The sequence below is a fragment of the Bombina bombina genome, chromosome 9 (genome assembly GCF_027579735.1).
Source record: "Bombina bombina isolate aBomBom1 chromosome 9, aBomBom1.pri, whole genome shotgun sequence".
NCBI lineage: Eukaryota > Metazoa > Chordata > Amphibia > Anura > Bombinatoridae > Bombina > Bombina bombina.
In genome coordinates this window covers 30,126,734-30,149,992 of record NC_069507.1, presented here as the reverse complement: position 1 = coordinate 30,149,992, position 23,259 = coordinate 30,126,734, and the positions used below count along the sequence as shown (strand labels likewise).

Genomic DNA, 23,259 nt, shown 5'->3' with positions numbered 1-23,259 from the left:
CAAGAGAACAAAGCAAAATTGGTGATAAAAGTAAATTGGAATCATGAAAGTTTATTTTGGCCTAGACTGTCCCTTTAACGCACCGCAAACAGTCCATTTGCGCAACCGCAAACTCCCCATTTGCACAAGGTTGGATACCAAGCTAGCCATGTCCCGTTCCTTGTCCTCACTGATGTCATTGAAGGTCTCTTCCTCCACCCAGCCACGTACAACACCAAGGGTCCCCGAAAGGTGACAACAAGCCCCCTGGGACGCCTGCTTTGTTTGGTCTTCCAACTCCTCAAAGCCACCTTCCTCCTCTGACTCCTCTTCTTCAGACTCCTCTCTCTGCGTTGCCTCTCTCTGCGTTATTATAAGGTGTGTTAAGTAGTACTATTCCTATCAGTTTAATCCCTGTTACGTTCCCTATCAGGGAACATGTATATGGCATCGATTTTAGGAACCGGGAGATGGAAAAAGATGCTTGGTCGGTCCTCCTACTTCAAATTTGGGGCACTGCGCATGCAATCTAATGTGCCACCAGATAGGAGTGGTGTGTTAAGTAGTACTATTCCTATCAGTTTAATCCCTGTTATGTGCCTTTTTTTTGTTTGATTTTTGAAGCCACAGTGCAGCACCAGAGGCCAGAAAAATTAGGCATGTACACATGCCTGAAAAATTAGGTATTGTTGCAGCCGCTGCTGTAGCAGCGGCCAGAAAAATTGATGTTTGTTTCCCAGGCAGAAAGTGCCCTAAAACATTGCAGCTTGAACCCTAGTTGGTGGCGGATAAGTCACGCAAGTTATCCGGCATTCAGAGATCAAATACAGCAGCGTGTGGACCATTTTTAGCCCAAGGCAGCTCATCTCATCAGGCCTTTTTTAGTCGAATGTATCGCCCACTGTCAGTCCCTTCGGGATCCATCCCTCATTCATCTTAATAAAGGTGAGGTAATCTAGACTTTTTTGACCTAGGCGACTTCTCTTCTCAGTGACAATACCTCCTGCTGCACTGAAGGTCCTTTCTGACAGGACACTTGAAGCAGGGCAGGCCAGAAGTTCTATCGCAAATTGGGATAGCTCAGGTCAAGCCTGCACACCCAGTAGTCAAGGGGTTCATCGCTCCTCAGAGTGTCGATATCTGCAGTTAAGGCGAGGTAGTCTGCTACCTGTCGGTCGAGTCGTTCTCTGAGGGTGGACCCCGAAGGGCTGTGGCGATGCGTAGGACTTAAAAGGCTCCGCATGTCCTCCATCAACAACACGTCTGTAAAGCGTCCTGTCCTTGCCGGCATGGTCGTGGGAGGAGGAGGATTACTTTCACCTCTTCCCCTGTTAGATTCCTGTTGTGCTGTGACATCACCCTTATACGCTGTGTAAAGCATACTTTTTAATTTATTTTGGAACTGCTGCATCCTTTCCGACTTGCGGTAATTCGGTAACATTTCAGGCACTTTATGCTTATACCGGGGGTCTAGTAGCGTGGACACCCAGTACAGGTCGTTCTCCTTCAGGGTCCCTCAACAGGCACGACAGCATGAAAGACCCCATTTGCACAAGATTGGATGCCGAGCTACTCATGTCCCGTTCCTCGTCCTCAGTAATCTCACTGAAGGTATCTTCTTCCCCCCAGCCACGTACAACACCACGGGTACCAGATAGGTGACAACGAGCACCCTGGGATGCCTGTTGTGGTTGGTTTTCCTCCTCCTCCTCCTCCTCCTCCTCAAAGCCACATTCCTCCTCTGACTCCTCTTCCTCACAATCCTCTTCCAGCATTGCCGCTGGTCCAGCAAGCGATGCTGATAAGGCTGTTTCTGGTGGTGATGGTGACCACAACTCTTCCTCTTCACGCTCATCTATGGCCTGATCCAGCACTCTTCGCAGGGCACGCTCCAGGAAGAAAACAAATGGTATGATGTCGCTGATGGTGCCTTCGGTGCGACTGATTAGGTTTGTCACCTCCTCAAAAAGACGCATGAGCCTACAGGCATTGCGCATGAGCGTCCAGTAACATGGCAAAAAAATTCCCAGCTCCGCAGAGGCTGTCCTAGCACCCCGGTCATACAAATAGTCGTTAACGGCTTTTTCTTGTTGGATCAGGCGGTCGAACATTAGGAGTGTTGAATTCCAACGTGTCGGGCTGTCGCAAATCAAGCGCCTCACTGGCATGTTGTTTCGCCGCTGGATATCTGAAAAGTGCGCCATGGCCGTGTAGGAACGCCTGAAATGGCCACACACCTTCCTGGCCTGCTTCAGGACGTCCTGTAAGCCTGGGTACTTATGCACAAAGCGTTGTACGATCAGATTACACACGTGCCATGAACGGCACATGTGTCAACTTGCCCAAATTCAATGCCGCCACCAAATTTCTTCCGTTGTCACTAACCACTTTGCCGATCTCCAGTTGGTGCGGAGTCAGCCACTGATCCACCTGTGCGTTCAGGGCGGACAGAGTGCTGGTCCGGTGTGACTCTCTGCTTTCAGGCAAGTCAACCCCAAGACGGCGTGACACTGCCGTATCCGGGATGTGGAATAGTAGCTGGGGGGTGCCGTTGATGTGGAGCAAGACGCAGCAGCAGAAGAGGACTCAGCCGAGGAGGTTATGGAAAAGGATGGAGTAGGAGGAGTAGAGGAGGTGGCAGCAGGCCTGCCTACAAGTTGTGGCGGTGTCACCAACTCCTCTGCAGAGCCACGCATTCCATGCTTGGCAGCCGTCAGCAGGTTTACCCAATGCGCAGTGTAGGTGATATACCTGCCCTGACCATGCTTTGCAGATCAGGTATCAGTGGTCATATGGACCCTTGCCCCAACACTGTGTGCCAGACATGCCATTACTTCCTTTTGCACAATCGAGTACAGGTTGGGGATTGCCTTTTGTGCAAAGAAATTTCGGCCGGGTACCTTCCACTGCGGTGTCCCAATAGCTACAAATTTTTTTAATGCCTCAGACTCCACCAGCTTGTATGGTAAAAGCTGGCGGGCTAAGAGTTCAGTCAAGCCAGCTGTCAGATGCCGGGCAAGGGGGTGACTTTGTGACATTGGCTTCTTACGCTCAAACATGTCCTTGACAGACACCTGACTGTGGGCAGATGAGCAGGAACTGCTCAAGGCGAGACACAGAGTGGCGGATGGTTGAGAGGGGGCAAGGAGGACAGCAGTGGTTGACGTGGCTGAAGATGCTGGACCAGGAGGAGGATGGCGGCTTTGAGTTTGTGTGCTGCTTGTACTCATGTGTTGATCCCATAGGTGTTTCTGATGTGCCTTTGCAAAGCAGTTGTACCTGGGTGGGTGTTGGACTTCCCACGACTCAGTTTCTTTTGGCACAGGTTGCAAATGGCAACGCTGTTGTCAGAGGCAGACACACAAAAAAAATGCCACTCTGCTGAGCTCTGCAATGACGGCATTCTGGTGGTGGCAACAGCATGCATTGATTGGCATGCTGTCTGGCTGACCCCGGGTGCCGATGCATGCTGTCTGACTGTGCCACTAGCTCCCTGCGACGACCTCCCCCTCCTTCCAACTCGTCTCCTCCTCCTCTCTGTCTCCCCATCTGAACTTTCCCCCTCTTCTTCTTCTCTTCTAGCGGGCACCCACGTGACATCCACGGACGCATCGTCATCATCAACCGCTTCACTTGTACCTGACAACTCAACAAAGGAAGCAGCAGAGGTACAACATCATCATCATCACACCGTACGTCCATGTGTGTAATGCTGCCTGACTGAGACATATCCCTGTTATCTACATCCTCTGGCAATAATGGTTGCGCATCACTATCACTCATTTCTTCCAACTGATGTGTAAATAACTCCTCTGACAGATCAAGTGAAGCGGCTGTGGTGCTAGTGTTGGTGGTGGCGGCAGGCGGGCGAGAGGTAACTTGAGAGGTGCCCGAAGCTAAGCTGGAGGAGGATGGTGCGTCAAGGTTCCGAGCGGAAGCTGTAGAAGATTGGATGTCCTGTGTTAGCCAGTCAACTATGTCCTCAGAAATGTTCAAGTTTGGGGTACGTGGCCTCTGAACACTGGGCATTATTCTAGGGCCAAAGTGAATCACAGCACCACAAACACTACGGCCCCTGCGGGCTGGCCTGCCTCTGCCTGTCATTTTTTTTTTCGATTAGTGGTACTATGCGTGCAAGCTACTGTGACAACAGATATGAGTGGCACTGTGCACTGGCAGAAGTTGGCAGAGTAGACGCTGTAGGCCTGACACACACGCTTGCAGACAACTAACTGCAGTCAAAATTGTTTTTGTTTTTTTTAAATCTAGACTACTGTTACACCAGATATGAGTTGCACTGGGGTGACACTGTGCCCTGGCAGGCAGGCACTGAAACGCACACGTGTGATGGAAACTGACTGCTATTATTTAACACAGTCAAAAAAGTGTTGTTTGTTTTAAATCTACACTACTGTTACACCAGATATGAGTTGCACTGGGGTGACACTGTGCCCTGGCAGGCAGGCACTGAAACGCACACGTGTGATGGAAACTGACTGCTATTATTTAACACAGTCAAAAAAGTGTTGTTTGTTTTAAATCTACACTACTGTTACACCAGATATGAGTTGCACTGGGGTGACACTGTGCCCTGGCAGGCAGGCACTGAAACGCACACGTGTGAAGGAAACTGACTGCTATTATTTAACACAGTCAAAAAAAGTGTTGTTTTTTTTAAATCTACACTACTGTTACACCAGATATTAGTTGCACTGGGGTGACACTGTGCCCTGGCAGGCAGGCCCTGAAACGCACACGTGTGAAGGAAACTGACTGCTATTATTTAACACAGTCAAAAAAGTGTTTTTTTTTTTTAAATCTACACTACTGTTACCCCAGATATGAGTGGTGGCACTGGGCAAGTGGGCAGAATATACGCTGTGAGCCTGACACACACGCTGGCAGGCAGGCAACTGCAATTAGATTACACAGGAAAAAAAAAAAAAGCAGATGTTCTAGCCCTAAAAAGGGCTTTTTGGGGTGCTGTCCTTATAGCAGAGATCAGATGAGTCCTTCAGGACTGTAGTGGACACTGAATACACTAGCCTAGCTATTGATTTCCCTATTCAATCAGCAGCAGCTACACTGTCTCTCCTCTCACTAACAATGCAGCTTCCGAATGAATCTAAAATGGATGCTGTCTAGGAGGGTCTGGGAGGGAGGGTCTGCTGCTGATTGGCTGGAATGTGCCTGCTGACTGTGAGGTACAGGGTCAAAGTATTACTCAATGATGACAAATAGGGGGAGGATTGAACATCGCATATGTTCGCGCGGTGAACGCGAACATGCTATGTTCGCCGGGAACTATTCGCCGGCAAACTATTCGCAACATCACTAGTGATGAACCTATGGTACAAATCTGCTGGCACTCAGCTTCTGGGTTACCAGCATACTTCTTGGTTTCATTTGCTACAACAATAGTGCTTAATGGGACATTAACAAAATGGTTACTACACATAATACTACTATTCTTCCTTCTGTGCCTGTAGCAAATGGTTACTACACATAATACTACTATTCTTCCTTCTGTGCCTGTAGCAAATGGTTACTACACATAATACTACTATTCTTCCTTCTGTGCCTGTAGAAAATGGTTACTACACATACTACTGTTCTTCCTTCTGTGCCTGCAGCAAATGGTTACTACACATAATACTACTGTTCTTCCTTCTGTGTCTGCAGCAAATGGTTACTACACATACTACTGTTCTTCCTTCTGTGCCTGCAGCAAATGGTTACTACACATAATACTACTGTTCTTCCTTCGGTGCCTGCAGCAAATGGTTACTACACATAATACTACTGTTCTTCCTTCTGTGCCTGTAGCAAATTGTTACTACACATAATACGACTGTTCTTCCTTCTGTGCCTGCAGCAAATGGTTACTACACATAATACTACTGTTTGTCCTTCTGCGCCTGTAGCAAATGGTTACTACACATAATACTACTGTTCTTCCTTCTGTGTCTGCAGCAAATGGTTAATACACATAATACTACTGTTCTTCCTTCTGTACCTGCAGCAAATGGTTACTACACATAATACTACTGTTTGTCCTTCTGTGTCTGTAGCAAATGGTTACTACACATAATACTACTGTTCTTCCTTCTGTGTCTGTAGCAAATGGTTACTACACATAATACTACTGTTCTTCCTTCTGTGCCTGCAGCAAATGGTTACTACACATAATACTACTGTCTTCCTTCTGTGCCTGTAGCAAATTGTTACTACACATAATACTACTGTTCTTCCTTCTGTGTCTGCAGCAAATGGTTACTACACATAATACTACTGTTCTTCCTTCTGTGTCTGCAGCAAATGGTTACTACACATAATACTACTATTCTTCCTTCTGTGCCTGTAGCAAATGGTTACTACACATAATACTACTATTCTTCCTTCTGTGCCTGTAGCAAATGGTTATTACACATAATACTACTGTTCTTCCTTCTGTGCCTGTAGCAAATGGTTACTACACATAATACTGCTGTTCTTCCTTCTGTGCCTACAGCAAATGGTTACTACACATAATACTACTGTTCTTCCTTCTGTGCCTGCAGCAAATTGTTACTACACATAATAATACTGTTCTTCCTTCTGTGCCTGCAGCAAATTGTTACTACACATAATACTACTATTCTTCCTTCTGTGCCTATAGCAAATGGTTACTACACATAATACTACTGTTCTTCCTTCTGTGCCTGTAGCAAATGGTTACTACACATAATACTACTGTTCTTCCTTCTGTGCCTGCAGCAAATGGTTACTACACATAATACTACTGTTCTTCCTTCTGTGCCTGCAGCAAATGGTTACTACACATACTACTGTTCTTCCTTCTGTGTCTGTAGCAAATTGTTACTACACATAATACTACTGTTCTTCCTTCTGTGCCTGCAGCAAATGGTTACTACACATAATACTACTGTTCTTCCTTCTGTGCCTGTAGCAAATGGTTACTACACATAATACTACTGTTCTTCCTTCTGTGCCTGCAGCAAATGGTTACTACACATAATACTACTGTTCTTCCTTCTGTGTCTGTAGCAAATTGTTACTACACATAATACTACTGTTCTTCCTTCTGTGCCTACAGCAAATGGTTACTACACATAATACTACTGTTCTTCCTTCTGTACCTGCAGCAAATGGTTACTACACATAATACTACTGTTTGTCCTTCTGTGTCTGTAGCAAATGGTTACTACACATAATACTACTGTTCTTCCTTCTGTGCATGCAGCAAATGGTTACTACACATAATACTACTGTTTGTCCTTCTGTGTCTGTAGCAAATGGTTACTACACATAATACTACTGTTCTTCCTTCTGTGCCTGTAGCAAATGGTTACTACACATAATACTACTGTTCTTCCTTCTGTGCCTGCAGCAAATTGTTACTACACATAATATGACTGTTCTTCCTTCTGTGCCTGCAGCAAATGGTTACTACACATAATACGACTGTTCTTCCTTCTGTGCCTGCAGCAAATGGTTACTACACATAATACTACTGTTATTCCTTCTGTGCCTGTAGCAAATGGTTACTACACATAATACTACTGTTCTTCCTTCTGTGCCTGTAGCAAATGGTTACTACACATAATACTACTGTTTGTCCTTCTGTGTCTGTAGCAAATGGTTACTACACATAATACTACTGTTCTTCCTTCTGTGCCTGCAGTAAATGGTTACTACACATAATACTACTGTTCTTCCTTCTGTGCCTGCAGCAAATTGTTACTACACATAATACTATTGTTCTTCCTTCTGTGCCTGCAGCAAATGGTTACTACACATAATACGACTGTTCTTCCTTCTGTGTCTGTAGCAAATGGTTACTACACATAATACTACTGTTCTTCCTTCTGTGTCTGTAGCAAATGGTTACTACACATAATACTACTGTTTGTCCTTCTGTGCCTGTAGCAAATGGTTACTACACATAATACTACTGTTCTTCCTTCTGTGCCTGCAGCAAATGGTTACTACACATAATACTACTGTTTGTCCTTCTGTGCCTGTAGCAAATGGTTACTACACATAATACTACTGTTCTTCCTTCTGTGTCTGTAGCAAATGGTTACTACACATAATACTACTGTTCTTCCTTCTGTGTCTGTAGCAAATGGTTACTACACATAATACGACTGTTCTTCCTTCTGTGCTTGTAGCAAATGGTTACTTCACATAATACTACTGTTCTTCCTTCTGTGCCTGCAGCAAATGGTTACTACACATTATGCTACTGTTTGTCCTTCTGTAGCAAATGGTTACTACACATAATACTACTGTTTGTCCTTCTGTGCCTGTAGCAAATGGTTACTACACATAATACTACTGTTTGTCCTTCTGTGCCTGTAGCAAATGGTTACTACACATAATACGACTGTTCTTCCTTCTGTGCCTGCAGCAAATGGTTACTACACATAATACTACTGTTTGTCCTTCTGTGTCTGTAGCTCTGTTCACAGCTGTTCTCTTACAGGTGCAAATTGCTGAAGCTCTGCATCGCCGTACTGAGCACCGCCATCTTGGGGATCATGTGATCTTGCATGCTGTGGCAGAAGTGATGAATATTCACAGAATCAGTGCTGTTGCTGGCTTTTTAACAGATGTATTATGTGTTTCAGATTAGCACGCACAATACAGAGTGGGAATTTTATAAACTTTTTTTCAGGTTTTTTTTGTATGCACAGTTTAAAAGTTATATAACATATATATATAAAAAGACCACATGAATAATATAGAGGAATTCAGACACTGCAGAAACGTAACGCTCTTGCTCTGTATCGTACACACCAACCTGAAAAGCACAATACAACTAAAAATGTAACGCTCTTGCTCTGTATCGTACACACCAACCTGAAAAGCACAATACAACTAGAAATGTAACGCTCTTGCTCTGTATCGTACACACCAACCTGAAAAGCACAATGGTTACTACACATAATACTACTATTCTTCCTTCTGTGCCTGTAGCAAATGGTTACTACACATAATACTACTATTCTTCCTTCTGTGCCTGTAGAAAATGGTTACTACACATACTACTGTTCTTCCTTCTGTGCCTGCAGCAAATGGTTACTACACATAATACTACTGTTCTTCCTTCTGTGTCTGCAGCAAATGGTTACTACACATACTACTGTTCTTCCTTCTGTGCCTGCAGCAAATGGTTACTACACATAATACTACTGTTCTTCCTTCGGTGCCTGCAGCAAATGGTTACTACACATAATACTACTGTTCTTCCTTCTGTGCCTGTAGCAAATTGTTACTACACATAATACGACTGTTCTTCCTTCTGTGCCTGCAGCAAATGGTTACTACACATAATACTACTGTTTGTCCTTCTGCGCCTGTAGCAAATGGTTACTACACATAATACTACTGTTCTTCCTTCTGTGTCTGCAGCAAATGGTTAATACACATAATACTACTGTTCTTCCTTCTGTACCTGCAGCAAATGGTTACTACACATAATACTACTGTTTGTCCTTCTGTGTCTGTAGCAAATGGTTACTACACATAATACTACTGTTCTTCCTTCTGTGTCTGTAGCAAATGGTTACTACACATAATACTACTGTTCTTCCTTCTGTGCCTGCAGCAAATGGTTACTACACATAATACTACTGTTCTTCCTTCTGTGCCTGTAGCAAATTGTTACTACACATAATACTACTGTTCTTCCTTCTGTGTCTGCAGCAAATGGTTACTACACATAATACTACTGTTCTTCCTTCTGTGTCTGCAGCAAATGGTTACTACACATAATACTACTATTCTTCCTTCTGTGCCTGTAGCAAATGGTTACTACACATAATACTACTATTCTTCCTTCTGTGCCTGTAGCAAATGGTTATTACACATAATACTACTGTTCTTCCTTCTGTGCCTGTAGCAAATGGTTACTACACATAATACTGCTGTTCTTCCTTCTGTGCCTACAGCAAATGGTTACTACACATAATACTACTGTTCTTCCTTCTGTGCCTGCAGCAAATTGTTACTACACATAATAATACTGTTCTTCCTTCTGTGCCTGCAGCAAATTGTTACTACACATAATACTACTATTCTTCCTTCTGTGCCTATAGCAAATGGTTACTACACATAATACTACTGTTCTTCCTTCTGTGCCTGTAGCAAATGGTTACTACACATAATACTACTGTTCTTCCTTCTGTGCCTGCAGCAAATGGTTACTACACATAATACTACTGTTCTTCCTTCTGTGCCTGCAGCAAATGGTTACTACACATACTACTGTTCTTCCTTCTGTGTCTGTAGCAAATTGTTACTACACATAATACTACTGTTCTTCCTTCTGTGCCTGCAGCAAATGGTTACTACACATAATACTACTGTTCTTCCTTCTGTGCCTGTAGCAAATGGTTACTACACATAATACTACTGTTCTTCCTTCTGTGCCTGCAGCAAATGGTTACTACACATAATACTACTGTTCTTCCTTCTGTGTCTGTAGCAAATTGTTACTACACATAATACTACTGTTCTTCCTTCTGTGCCTGCAGCAAATGGTTACTACACATAATACTACTGTCTTCCTTCTGTACCTGCAGCAAATGGTTACTACACATAATACTACTGTTTGTCCTTCTGTGTCTGTAGCAAATGGTTACTACACATAATACTACTGTTCTTCCTTCTGTGCATGCAGCAAATGGTTACTACACATAATACTACTGTTTGTCCTTCTGTGTCTGTAGCAAATGGTTACTACACATAATACTACTGTTCTTCCTTCTGTGCCTGTAGCAAATGGTTACTACACATAATACTACTGTTCTTCCTTCTGTGCCTGCAGCAAATTGTTACTACACATAATATGACTGTTCTTCCTTCTGTGCCTGCAGCAAATGGTTACTACACATAATACGACTGTTCTTCCTTCTGTGCCTGCAGCAAATGGTTACTACACATAATACTACTGTTTGTCCTTCTGTGCCTGTAGCAAATGGTTACTACACATAATACTACTGTTCTTCCTTCTGTGCCTGTAGCAAATGGTTACTACACATAATACTACTGTTTGTCCTTCTGTGTCTGTAGCAAATGGTTACTACACATAATACTACTGTTCTTCTTCTGTGCCTGCAGTAAATGGTTACTACACATAATACTACTGTTCTTCCTTCTGTGCCTGCAGCAAATTGTTACTACACATAATACTATTGTTCTTCCTTCTGTGCCTGCAGCAAATGGTTACTACACATATACGACTGTTCTTCCTTCTGTGTCTGTAGCAAATGGTTACTACACATAATACTACTGTTCTTCCTTCTGTGTCTGTAGCAAATGGTTACTACACATAATACTACTGTTTGTCCTTCTGTGCCTGTAGCAAATGGTTACTACACATAATACTACTGTTCTTCCTTCTGTGCCTGCAGCAAATGGTTACTACACATAATACTACTGTTTGTCCTTCTGTGCCTGTAGCAAATGGTTACTACACATAATACTACTGTTCTTCCTTCTGTGTCTGTAGCAAATGGTTACTACACATAATACTACTGTTCTTCCTTCTGTGTCTGTAGCAAATGGTTACTACACATAATACGACTGTTCTTCCTTCTGTGCTTGTAGCAAATGGTTACTTCACATAATACTACTGTTCTTCCTTCTGTGCCTGCAGCAAATGGTTACTACACATTATGCTACTGTTTGTCCTTCTGTAGCAAATGGTTACTACACATAATACTACTGTTTGTCCTTCTGTGCCTGTAGCAAATGGTTACTACACATAATACTACTGTTTGTCCTTCTGTGCCTGTAGCAAATGGTTACTACACATAATACGACTGTTCTTCCTTCTGTGCCTGCAGCAAATGGTTACTACACATAATACGACTGTTCTTCCTTCTGTGTCTGCAGCAAATGGTTACTACACATAATACTACTGTTTGTCCTTCTGTGCCTGTAGCAAATGTTTACTACACATAATACTACTGTTTGTCCTTCTGTGCCTGTAGCAAATGGTTACTACACATAATACGACTGTTCTTCCTTCTGTGCCTGCAGCAAATGGTTACTACACATAATACGACTGTTCTTCCTTCTGTGCCTGCAGCAAATGGTTACTACACATAATACTACTGTTTGTCCTTCTGTGCCTGTAGCAAATGGTTACTACACATAATACTACTGTTTGTCCTTCTGTGCCTGTAGCAAATGGTTACTACACATAATACGACTGTTCTTCCTTCTGTGCCTGCAGCAAAATGGTTACTACACATAATACTACTGTTTGTCCTTCTGTGTCTGTAGCTCTGTTCACAGCTGTTCTCTTACAGGTGCAAATTGCTGAAGCTCTGCATCGCCGTACTGAGCACCGCCATCTTGGGGATCATGTGATCTTGCATGCTGTGGCAGAAGTGATGAATATTCACAGAATCAGTGCTGTTGCTGGCTTTTTAACAGATGTATTATGTGTTTCAGATTAGCACGCACAATACAGAGTGGGAATTTTATAAACTTTTTTTCAGGTTTTTTTTGTATGCACAGTTTAAAAGTTATATAACATATATATATAAAAAGACCACATGAATAATATAGAGGAATTCAGACACTGCAGAAACGTAACGCTCTTGCTCTGTATCGTACACACCAACCTGAAAAGCACAATACAACTAGAAATGTAACGCTCTTGCTCTGTATCGTACACACCACCTGAAAAGCACATACAACTAGAAATGTAACGCTCCTGCTCTGTATCGTACACACCAACCTGAAAAGCACAATACAACTAGAAATGTAACGCTCCTGCTCTGTATCGTACACACCAACCTGAAAAGCACAATACAACTAGAAATGTAACGCTCCTGCTCTGTATCGTACACACTAACCCGAAGAGCACAATATTACTAGAAATGTAACGCCCCTGCTCTGTATCGTACACACCAACCCGAAGAGCACAATACAACTAGAAATGTAACGCTCCTGCTCTGTATCGTACACACCAACACGAAGAGCACAATACAACTAGAAATGTAACGCTCCTGCTCTGTATCGTACACACCAACACGAAGAGCACAATATTACTAGAAATGTAACTCCCCTGCTCTGTATCGTACACACCAACCCGAAGAGCTCAATATTACTAGAAAAGTAACGCTCCGGCTCTGTATCGTACACACCAACCCGAAGAGCACAATACAACTAGAAATGTAACGCTCCTGCTCTGTATCGTACACACTAACCCGAAAAGCACAATACAACTAGAAATGTAACGCTCCTGCTCTGTATCGTACACACTAACCCGAAGAGCACAATACAACTAGAAATGTAACGCCCCTGCTCTGTATCGTACACACCAACCCGAAAAGCACAATACAACTAGAAATGTAACGCTCCTGCTCTGTATCGTACACACCAACCCGAAAAGCACAATACAACTAGAAATGTAACGCTCCTGCTCTGTATCGTACACACCAACCCGAAAAGCACAATACAACTAGAAATGTAACGCTCCTGCTCTGTATCGTACACACTAACCTGAAAAGCACAATACAACTAGAAATGTAACGCTCCTGCTCTGTATCGTACACACTAACCCGAAAAGCACAATACAACTAGAAATGTAACGCTCCTGCTCTGTATCGTACACACAAACCCGAAAAGCACAATACAACTAGAAATGTAACGCTCCTGCTCTGTATCGTACACACCAACCCGAAGAGCACAATACAACTAGAAATGTAACGCTCCTGCTCTGTATCGTACACACTAACCCGAAAAGCACAATATAACTAGAAATGTAACGCTCCTGCTCTGTATCGTACACACCAACACGAAGAGCACAATATAACTAGAAATGTAACGCTCCTGCTCTGTATCGTACACACCAACCTGAAAAGCACAATATTACTAGAAATGTAACGCTCCTGCTCTGTATCGTACACACTAACCCGAAAAGCACAATATAACTAGAAATGTAACGCTCCTGCTCTGTATCGTACACACTAACCTGAAACGCACAATACAACTAGAAATGTAATGCTCCTGCTCTGTATCGTACACACTAACCTGAAACGCACAATACAACTAGAAATGTAACGCTCCTGCTCTGTATCGTACACCAACCCAAAGAGCACAATACAACTAGAAATGTAACGCTCCTGCTCTGTATCGTACACACCAACCTGAAAAGCACAATATTACTAGAAATGTAACGCTCCTGCTCTGTATCGTACACACTAACCCGAAAAGCACAATATAACTAGAAATGTAACGCTCCTGCTCTGTATCGTACACACTAACCCGAAAAGCACAATATAACTAGAAATGTAACGCTCCTGCTCTGTATCGTACACACCAACCTGAAAAGCACAATATTACTAGAAATGTAACGCTCCTGCTCTGTATCGTACACACCAACCCGAAGAGCACAATATTACTAGAAATGTAACGCTCCTGCTCTGTATCGTACACACCAACCTGAAAAGCACAATATTACTAGAAATGTAACGCTCCTGCTCTGTATCGTACACACCAACCCGAAGAGCACAATACAACTAGAAATGTAACGCTCCTGCTCTGTATCGTACACACCAACACGAAGAGCACAATACAACTAGAAATGTAACGCTCCTGCTCTGTATCGTACACACTGACCCGAAAAGCACAATACAACTAGAAATGTAACGCTCCTGCTCTGTATCGTACACACCAACCTGAAAAGCACAATACAACTAGAAATGTAACGCCCCTGCTCTGTATCGTACACACCAACCTGAAAAGCACAATACAACTAGAAATGTAACGCCCCTGCTCTGTATCGTACACACCAACACGAAGAGCACAATACAACTAGAAATGTAACGCCCCTGCTCTGTATCGTACACACCAACACGAAGAGCACAATACAACTAGAAATGTAACGCTCCTGCTCTGTATCGTACACACCAACCCGAAAAGCACAATATTACTAGAAATGTAACGCTCCTGCTCTGTATCGTACACACTAACCCGAAGAGCACAATACAACTAGAAATGTAACGCTCCTGCTCTGTATCGTACACACTGACCCGAAGAGCACAATACAACTAGAAATGTAACGCTCCTGCTCTGTATCATACACACCAACCTGAAAAGCACAATACAACTAGAAATGTAACGCTCCTGCTCTGTATCATACACACCAACCTGAAAAGCACAATACAACTAGAAATGTAACGCTCCTGCTCTGTATCATACACACCAACCTGAAAAGCACAATACAACTAGAAATGTAACGCCCCTGCTCTGTATCGTACACACCAACCTGAAAAGCACAATACAACTAGAAATGTAACGCTCCTGCTCTGTATCATACACACCAACCTGAAAAGCACAATACAACTAGAAATGTAACGCCCCTGCTCTGTATCGTACACACCAACCTGAAAAGCACAATACAACTAGAAATGTAACGCTCCTGCTCTGTATCATACACACCAACACGAAGAGCACAATACAACTAGAAATGTAACGCTCCTGCTCTGTATCGTACACACCAACCTGAAAAGCACAATACAACTAGAAATGTAACGCTCCTGCTCTGTATCATACACACCAACCCGAAGAGCACAATACAACTAGAAATGTAACGCTCCTGCTCTGTACCATACACACCAACCCGAAGAGCACAATACAACTAGAAATGTAACGCCCCTGCTCTGTATCGTACACACCAACACGAAGAGCACAATACAACTAGAAATGTAACGCTCCTGCTCTGTATCGTACACACCAACACGAAGAGCACAATACAACTAGAAATGTAACGCTCCTGCTCTGTATCGTACACACCAACACGAAGAGCACAATACAACTAGAAATGTAACGCTCCTGCTCTGTATCGTACACACCAACCCGAAGAGCACAATACAACTAGAAATGTAACGCTCCTGCTCTGTATCGTGCACACCAACCCGAAGAGCACAATACAACTGTCAAAAAGCCGTCAACATCACCAATCTGTGATCTGTCACCACTTATGTCACAAGGTGTAATAAAAACTAAAGTCCAAGATGGCAGCGCCCAGTGTGAAGATGTGACACTTCCTTAACCAGCATCAGTAAGTGGGTATAATAATAGAACAGCTTTGTAGCCCTGCCCAGTAGTTAAATGTCCCTTTAATAAATAATTTAAATTAAACATCACATGGGCACACAAGATTTTTTATTTTGTTTTTAGAAGATAATTGCCACTTTGGGAACACTCTCAAAAAGGTTTCCTGCCCCTGTACTAGAGCATTTTACTACATTCGAAACAAAGAAATGTGTCAATTTGTTTCATTTTTAGAATGTTGCAAAACTTCTGCCCATCCCAACCAGCCGTGTCAGATCAGTTGCACAAGTGTATTGCTGCTTTGGAATGAACTATATAGGGTTAAACATACAGGTGTCGCTCACAATGTTTTAGAACATTTTAACTAATGATTTATTTTTACAAAAATTACAGTTCTATTGGAATTATGGTAGATACATCATTTGATAACCCTTTCTAAAGGATTGTGTTAGACCCCATAGCTAGAGGCACAAAAAAGTGATAGTAATATGCTCTGGTATTTTATGTCTCTTTAAGGATTTTGTTTCTTGCTAACACATCCCTAAGAAATCTCCCCCAGTGCGTGACAAGCTGGTAACACACAATGAACAATATTTTTTGTGCGTGTGAGTGACTGTAAAATTCTCTCTGTGTAACAGGTTTTGCAAGAAAAACCTTTATCTCCTACAAAGAATCCTTCGAAGACAGCTTTAAACAAGCCAGAGTTGTCGGCATAAATGTGGAGACACAACAAGTACTGTTAGACAACAATGAGGTAAAACCCAAACTGGATCTCTTTTAAACAAGGAAGGGAATTTGGGGAGCTTGACAGCCAATCAAATGCTCACTTGGCTTTTTTATAAGGTTGTACTCAAACATTTCCATCATGTACATGAAAAAACAGAAGTTACACAAATGTAACATTTTTTTGCATGAACAAATGTTGCCCAAATTTCTACTGGAACTAACAGAAAATGTATTTTTGTGCAAAACTAATACTGACAGACTTGTCATTGGCTGATAAAGAAAACCACAAAAGATTTATAAATGGGCATGTACACAGCTCCAGCAGAATAAAAACAAAAAGTAGTTTTATTCAGGTCAGAAGAACCATTACAAAAACAAAAACCAACTAGGAACTGCAAAATATTTTAGAATACCCTGTACCTTATTTAGATAAAGTTAACCTGAACATTCCTTTTAGTGTTTATATTTTGGGATTATTCATACAGATACCTAGCAGTGGGCCATAAGTATGTACACGTATACAGTATATTGTATACAGATATCTTGGAGAAACAGATTACAAGTGGAGTGATATTGAAAGCGTACGGTGCACTATTGATATCGCAAGACTGTGTTAAGATTAGTGGGAAATCTGGTAATACAAGTCCATGGTAAATCAGAATTATCAGAGAATGTTTAGCGCAGCCGACATCGTTTTAGCGCACCCTATACTTTTAACGGATAGAGTGGTTGTGCTAAACATCGCTCATATTACAAGTTGTGAGTTATGTGTTGTGCTCGAGCACATCTTATAACAAGGCTAAAAAAGTAAACTGTTAGGGACGGGCTAGAATAAAAGTATAACAAATAGACATGTGCAATTCATTTTGGATCGATTCGGAAATTCGGGCGAATTCGTTAAATTCGAAGATTCGGATCGATTTGAATTTCCGAATTGAAATAGTGCTGACTCTACCGAATAAATCCAAATTAGTTCTGATTTATTCGGTAGATTCGGATGGCCATGGATTACACTAGTATTGTACAGTATATTAGGTTATATCACTCTGCTATGGGTTACACCTAATATACAGTACATAATACTAGTCTAATATACAGCACATCCCACCAAACACAAATCGAAATTCTGAATTACCGAATCGAACCGAATCCAGCCGAATTTATTTGAATCCGAAACAAATCCGAAACTAATTCATTCAAATTTTTTCGAATTTGAATCGATCCGAACTGAAATTCGAAAAAATCTGAATCGTTCCGAATCGAATTTTTCGATCATGCACAAGTCTAATAACAAAACACAATTAAAACATTAAAAGAAAGGTAAAAAAAACAACACAGAAACAGCGCTAAATTTCAGCATAAATAAATTATCTCCATTTACTAAAATATGTGTGAATATTTTTATTACTTAAAATATCAAAAGATGTTTAACATAAAAATAGGGAGATATATTTCTCATATATACATGAATCGCATGTAAGGATACATTTGCAACACAGAAAAAAGTCATTTTAAATTCGGTTAACAGTTATATCTGTTCATGAAGCTATAAAATGAAATCATGCATTCCTGCTGTATACACATCAATCACAGTAACGATACATTAGGTATAGTTACAATGTATATTGAGCATTCCAAAGATGAACTAAAATGATATATGTATCTATTCCTACTAAACAGTAGAAAATAGCGATTTACAATCTTTATATGATTTCTAGCAATAAATAGGCACTCTCTTACAAGAAAGCACTTAAAATTGAATGGAACTTCCTAGCGGTGGGAAGGGGTTAATCTAGCATTCTATTTGTATTATTACTATATATTCTTATTCATTTATTACAAATAACACTTTTTATTTAACTCTTTTTATTAGGAGCTGCATTTTTCCCACCTTATCATTGCGACAGGCAGTGATTGGCTCCTTCCCAGGGAAGTTTAACCAAACAGGTGCCAAAGGAAACCGCTATCCAGATGTACGAGGATCTAGTTAAAGAGGTGAGTGCGCAATTAACCTTTTCTTAGAGGTGTAACTAGAACTCACTGGGCCCCAGGGAAAAGCCTGCGACCGGTTCCCCCTCATTTGAACATCACCCCTTTCAAAGCATAGCTAATGAGATATGTGTGTGTGTGTGTATATACATTTTATATATATATATATATATATATAGTATATATTATATATATATATATATATATATATATATATATATATCCAAAAAAAGAGAGCACTCACCAGGACTTATACTTTAAAGCATTCACAGCTTTATTTTAACAAAGTTAAATAAAGCTGTGAATGCTTTAAAGTATAAGTCCTGGTGAGTGCTCTCTTTTTTTGGATATTTGTGAAGGCACACTGCGGCATTGGATGCACCCTGGGCAGTTGAACAGCGGAGTGAGTGCAGAGTTCATTTGGGATTTTGTATATATATATATATATATATAGTGATAAATTATTTTATTTAGGATACAAACAACCTTTAAAAGCGACGTTTCGGACCTACATGGTCCTTAATCATGCATAGTTAAAAACGACTAAACACACTCTTTAAAAAGGGTATCTGAACCAATCAGGTTCCATCTTGTATATTTAATTTAATTAACCCATACCTATCCAGGTTTCAGTGGGATTACAATGAATAATGACCCCTAGTGGTACCAGAAAACATTACCCTAAACAAAATTTATAAAAACAAATATTAATCATAATCCCTATTCAGACTATGCGGGTGCAGTGTATTAAGATGTTTAATCCACCAGACCTCCTTTTGTTCAATTTAAGTTCCCTATTACCACCTCTCCTATGTGGGGGATGTGATCAATTACCTGTAAACGGAGCTGACTAACAGTGTGTCCCATCTGTGTAAAATGTGCTGAGACAGGTAGGGCCATATCCTTAGATTTAATAGAGGCTTTATGCTGGCTAAATCTATCCCAGGCAGCTTGGGTGGTCTCGCCAATGTAACACAGCCCACATAGGCATTTGAGGAGGTAGATAACAGTAGGAGTGAAGGAGCACGTCAAAGTGAGGCTTAAAGGGCCATAATACCCAAATGTTTAAACACTTGAAAGTAATGCAGCATAGCTGTAAAAAGCTGATTAGAAAATATCACCTGAACATCTCTATGTAAAAAAGAAAGATATTTTACCTCAAAAGTTCCTCAGTAGCCACCTCCCATTGTAAAGGATTTCTAAGCAGCATTTTAGTGTGTTTGTCCCGGGACATCTGAAGGGACTAGCATCGTGCACTCTCATATTATTTCACCAATCAGGTAAAGGAAGCTTACTATGAAATCTCATGAGAGTTAAGTCAAATCTCATGAGATCACAGTAAGAGTTCATGACCTCAGCACTGCTGATGCTGATTGGCTGCTGTTCATTTCTTAATTTTTTTAAATTTTTTTACCTGCAGCTGGGAGCAGCTGAGTATAACTTTTTACACAGAACTTACTCTGCTGAGCTAAGGAGATTGTGAGGTAAAATATCTTCCTTTTTTACATACAGATGCTCAGGTGATATTTTCCTGTCAGCTTTTTACAGTTATACTGCATCAGTTTCAAGTGATTTAGCATATGAGTATTATGTCCCTTTAAGTATACTTAGGGGATAAATAATGCAGCAAGTGCAGGAATAAAAAAGAGGCAACACTAGTATATGTGGGGTGAAGAAAATATTATATAGGGTTTTAGTTGTTATGTAGCCGTTATATGTAATGTAACCGTTAGAAGTGCAATATATTGCAACAATAGTTACTAAAGCGTAAGTGATGTTATACTATAAATCATTTAATATGTTAGACCAAATTAAAACAAATTAAAGACAGGGTACTTAGGTAACAGATGAAATTCTTACATAAAACAAATGAGAATAAATTAAGACAAACACGGATTGAATCGTGCAGTAAAACAAGATTGGTCCCAAGAAAAAATATATATATGTGCTCAAATCGCTAAAAAAGGGAATAGAAAATGGAAAATAGAGTCCCAAAGTCAATCTTGAATAGAAAACCCTAAAAAATATATCCAGGTGAAGTGTCCATGGTGTGGGGAAATTATCGGATCCAAGGTGAATTAGTGTAAAAAAAAAACAGTCCGTATATAGACTAAGTGCAATCCAGGTGCTGGGAAAAAAAGAGAAAAAATACTACACAAAACAATCAAAATAAAGTACTAAAATAAGGAATGCGCTCACCATTTTAAAAACACAAGCTCGGGCTGGTATGTCGTTCACTACAGATGTCTACGCGTTTCAGCCTACAACGAGGCCTTTATTTTTTTTGACACTAATACACCTTGGATCCAATAATTTCCCCACACCGTGGACACTTCACCTGGATATATTTTTTTGGGATTCCGTATACATTATCAAGATTTGACTTTGGGATTCTATTTTCCATTTCCTATTCCCTTTTTTAGGGATTTGAGCACATATATATATATATTTTCTTGGGACTCTTGCAGATTGGCCAATCTTGTTTTACTGCACGATTCAATCCGTGTTTGTCTTCATTTGTTCTCATTTGTTCTCCTTTGTTTTATGTAAGAATTTCATCTGTTACCTAAGTACCCTGTCTTTAATTTGGTCTAACATATTAAATGTTTTATGGTATAACATCATTTACGCTTTAGTAACTATTGTTGCAATATATTGCACGTCTAACGGTTACATTACATATAACGGCTACATAACTACAACCCTATATAATATAATATTTTCTTCACCCCCACATATACTAGTGTTGCATCTTTTTATTCCTGCACTTGCTGCATTATTTATCCCCTAAGTATACTTAAGCCTCACTTTGAGGCGCTCCTTCACTCCTACTTTTGCACCCAAGTTTTGAACAATTCTGTTAGGCTATTGTTCTTATATGAAGTGAGCGTGTATACACATTTCCCCTTTGGCGCTGTCCTCTATATACATTTTTACAGGAGGTAGATAACATACTCAGTTTGGCATGTATATAAGCCATTGATGGTCAATTGTTTCCTAATCATTTTGGGCTATGAATTTTCCTTTAATGATAGAATTACATAGCGCACAATGTAAACAAGGGTAACAACCCTTATTAGGGGTAGATAAATAGTTTATACTGTGTTGTTTAATGGTACCAACGTCTGCTTTAACTAGATTATCCATAGGATTTTTCACCCGTCTATAAAATGGCATAGAGGTAACTTAAAGGATTCCACCTCCGGATTATATTTAGATAGGAGGTACCAATGCTTTCTCACTATCCGGAAAATATCTTTGCTTCTGTCACTATATTCTGTAGAGAATACTAATCTATTAGTATTATCCTTGTTTTTATCTTTACTCTTCTCAAGATCTTCAATACTACTTTCAATAATCTTTTTGGGGTAGCCTCTTTTTACAAATTTATTGCCCATAGATCTTAGCCTGTCTGGTAATTTGTCAGGGTCGCTAACAATTCTCTTGGTTCATAATAACTGACTCCTAGGTATGGATTTGAAGACTGTATCTGGGTGGAAACTCTCATATCTAAGAAGAGTATTCTTATCAGTAGGCTTGGTATAGAGGTCAGTACTCAATTTGTTACCTTGCTTACATACCATGGTATCTAGAAAGCCGACCTCTTGTTGAGAATATGTGAGTGTAAATTTAATGTCTATCATAGACACATTAATATGGTCTACAAGTTGCAACAAAGACTCCGATAAGCGCCCCCCATATGTTAAAATATTGTCTATATATCTTTGCCAGAGCTTACAACAGCCAATAAAATACTGATTATTACAGACAAATTTATTCTCAAAACCGCTCATAAATAAATTGGCATATGAGGGGGCCACATGGAGCCCATTGCTGTGCCTCGCTTCTGCATGTAGTATGTATCCTGAAAGAGGGAAGTAATTGCAATATAGCCCCAGCCTTAATAAATCATCAACAAAATCAATTTGTAGTGGATTATACACATTACTCTCATCAAGGAAGCTTTTTACAGTTGTAGACCTGCTTCGTGGGAAATAGAGGTGTATAGACTCACCACATCAAGGGAAAAGATGAACCACATTTCTTCAATTTCAACCTCGGATAATTTCACCAAGAATTCATTGGTATCTTTGAGAAAAGATCTCTGTTCTCTAACCATAGGAAAAAGTATCCTATCTAGAAAAATAGACACATATTAAACACAGATTCTGTACATGCTACAATGGGACGCCCTGGTGGAGAAAGTACATTTTTGTGAACCTTAGGTAGTGTATAAAAAAAATCGGAGTAATTGGATATTTTTTCCATAAAAAAACATAAACCTGTTTGGAGATAATATTATGTTCAGAGGCCCTATCTAGGATCACTTTTAATTTATTGGTAATCTCTGCCAGGGGATTGTGATCAAAATTTCATAAATCCCTGCCATCCGAGAGTTGTTGTAAGGTTTCTTGAACATAATATTGGGTATCTAATACCACAATGACTCCACCCTTATTGGCACTTTTTATAGTGATATCCCTA

The 23,259-nt window shown here is 40.7% G+C and overlaps 1 protein-coding gene across 1 annotated transcript in view; it reads left to right on the top strand.

The window, feature by feature from the left end:
- Positions 1 to 23,259, top strand: part of AIFM2 (apoptosis inducing factor mitochondria associated 2) — a 48,802-nt gene that overhangs the window by 10,153 nt on the left and 15,390 nt on the right. Inside the window, 4 exon segments of the mRNA XM_053692021.1 lie at positions 16,698 to 16,813; positions 18,659 to 18,697; positions 18,699 to 18,737; positions 18,739 to 18,780. Coding sequence (XP_053547996.1) covers positions 16,698 to 16,813; positions 18,659 to 18,697; positions 18,699 to 18,737; positions 18,739 to 18,780 — 236 coding nt within the window.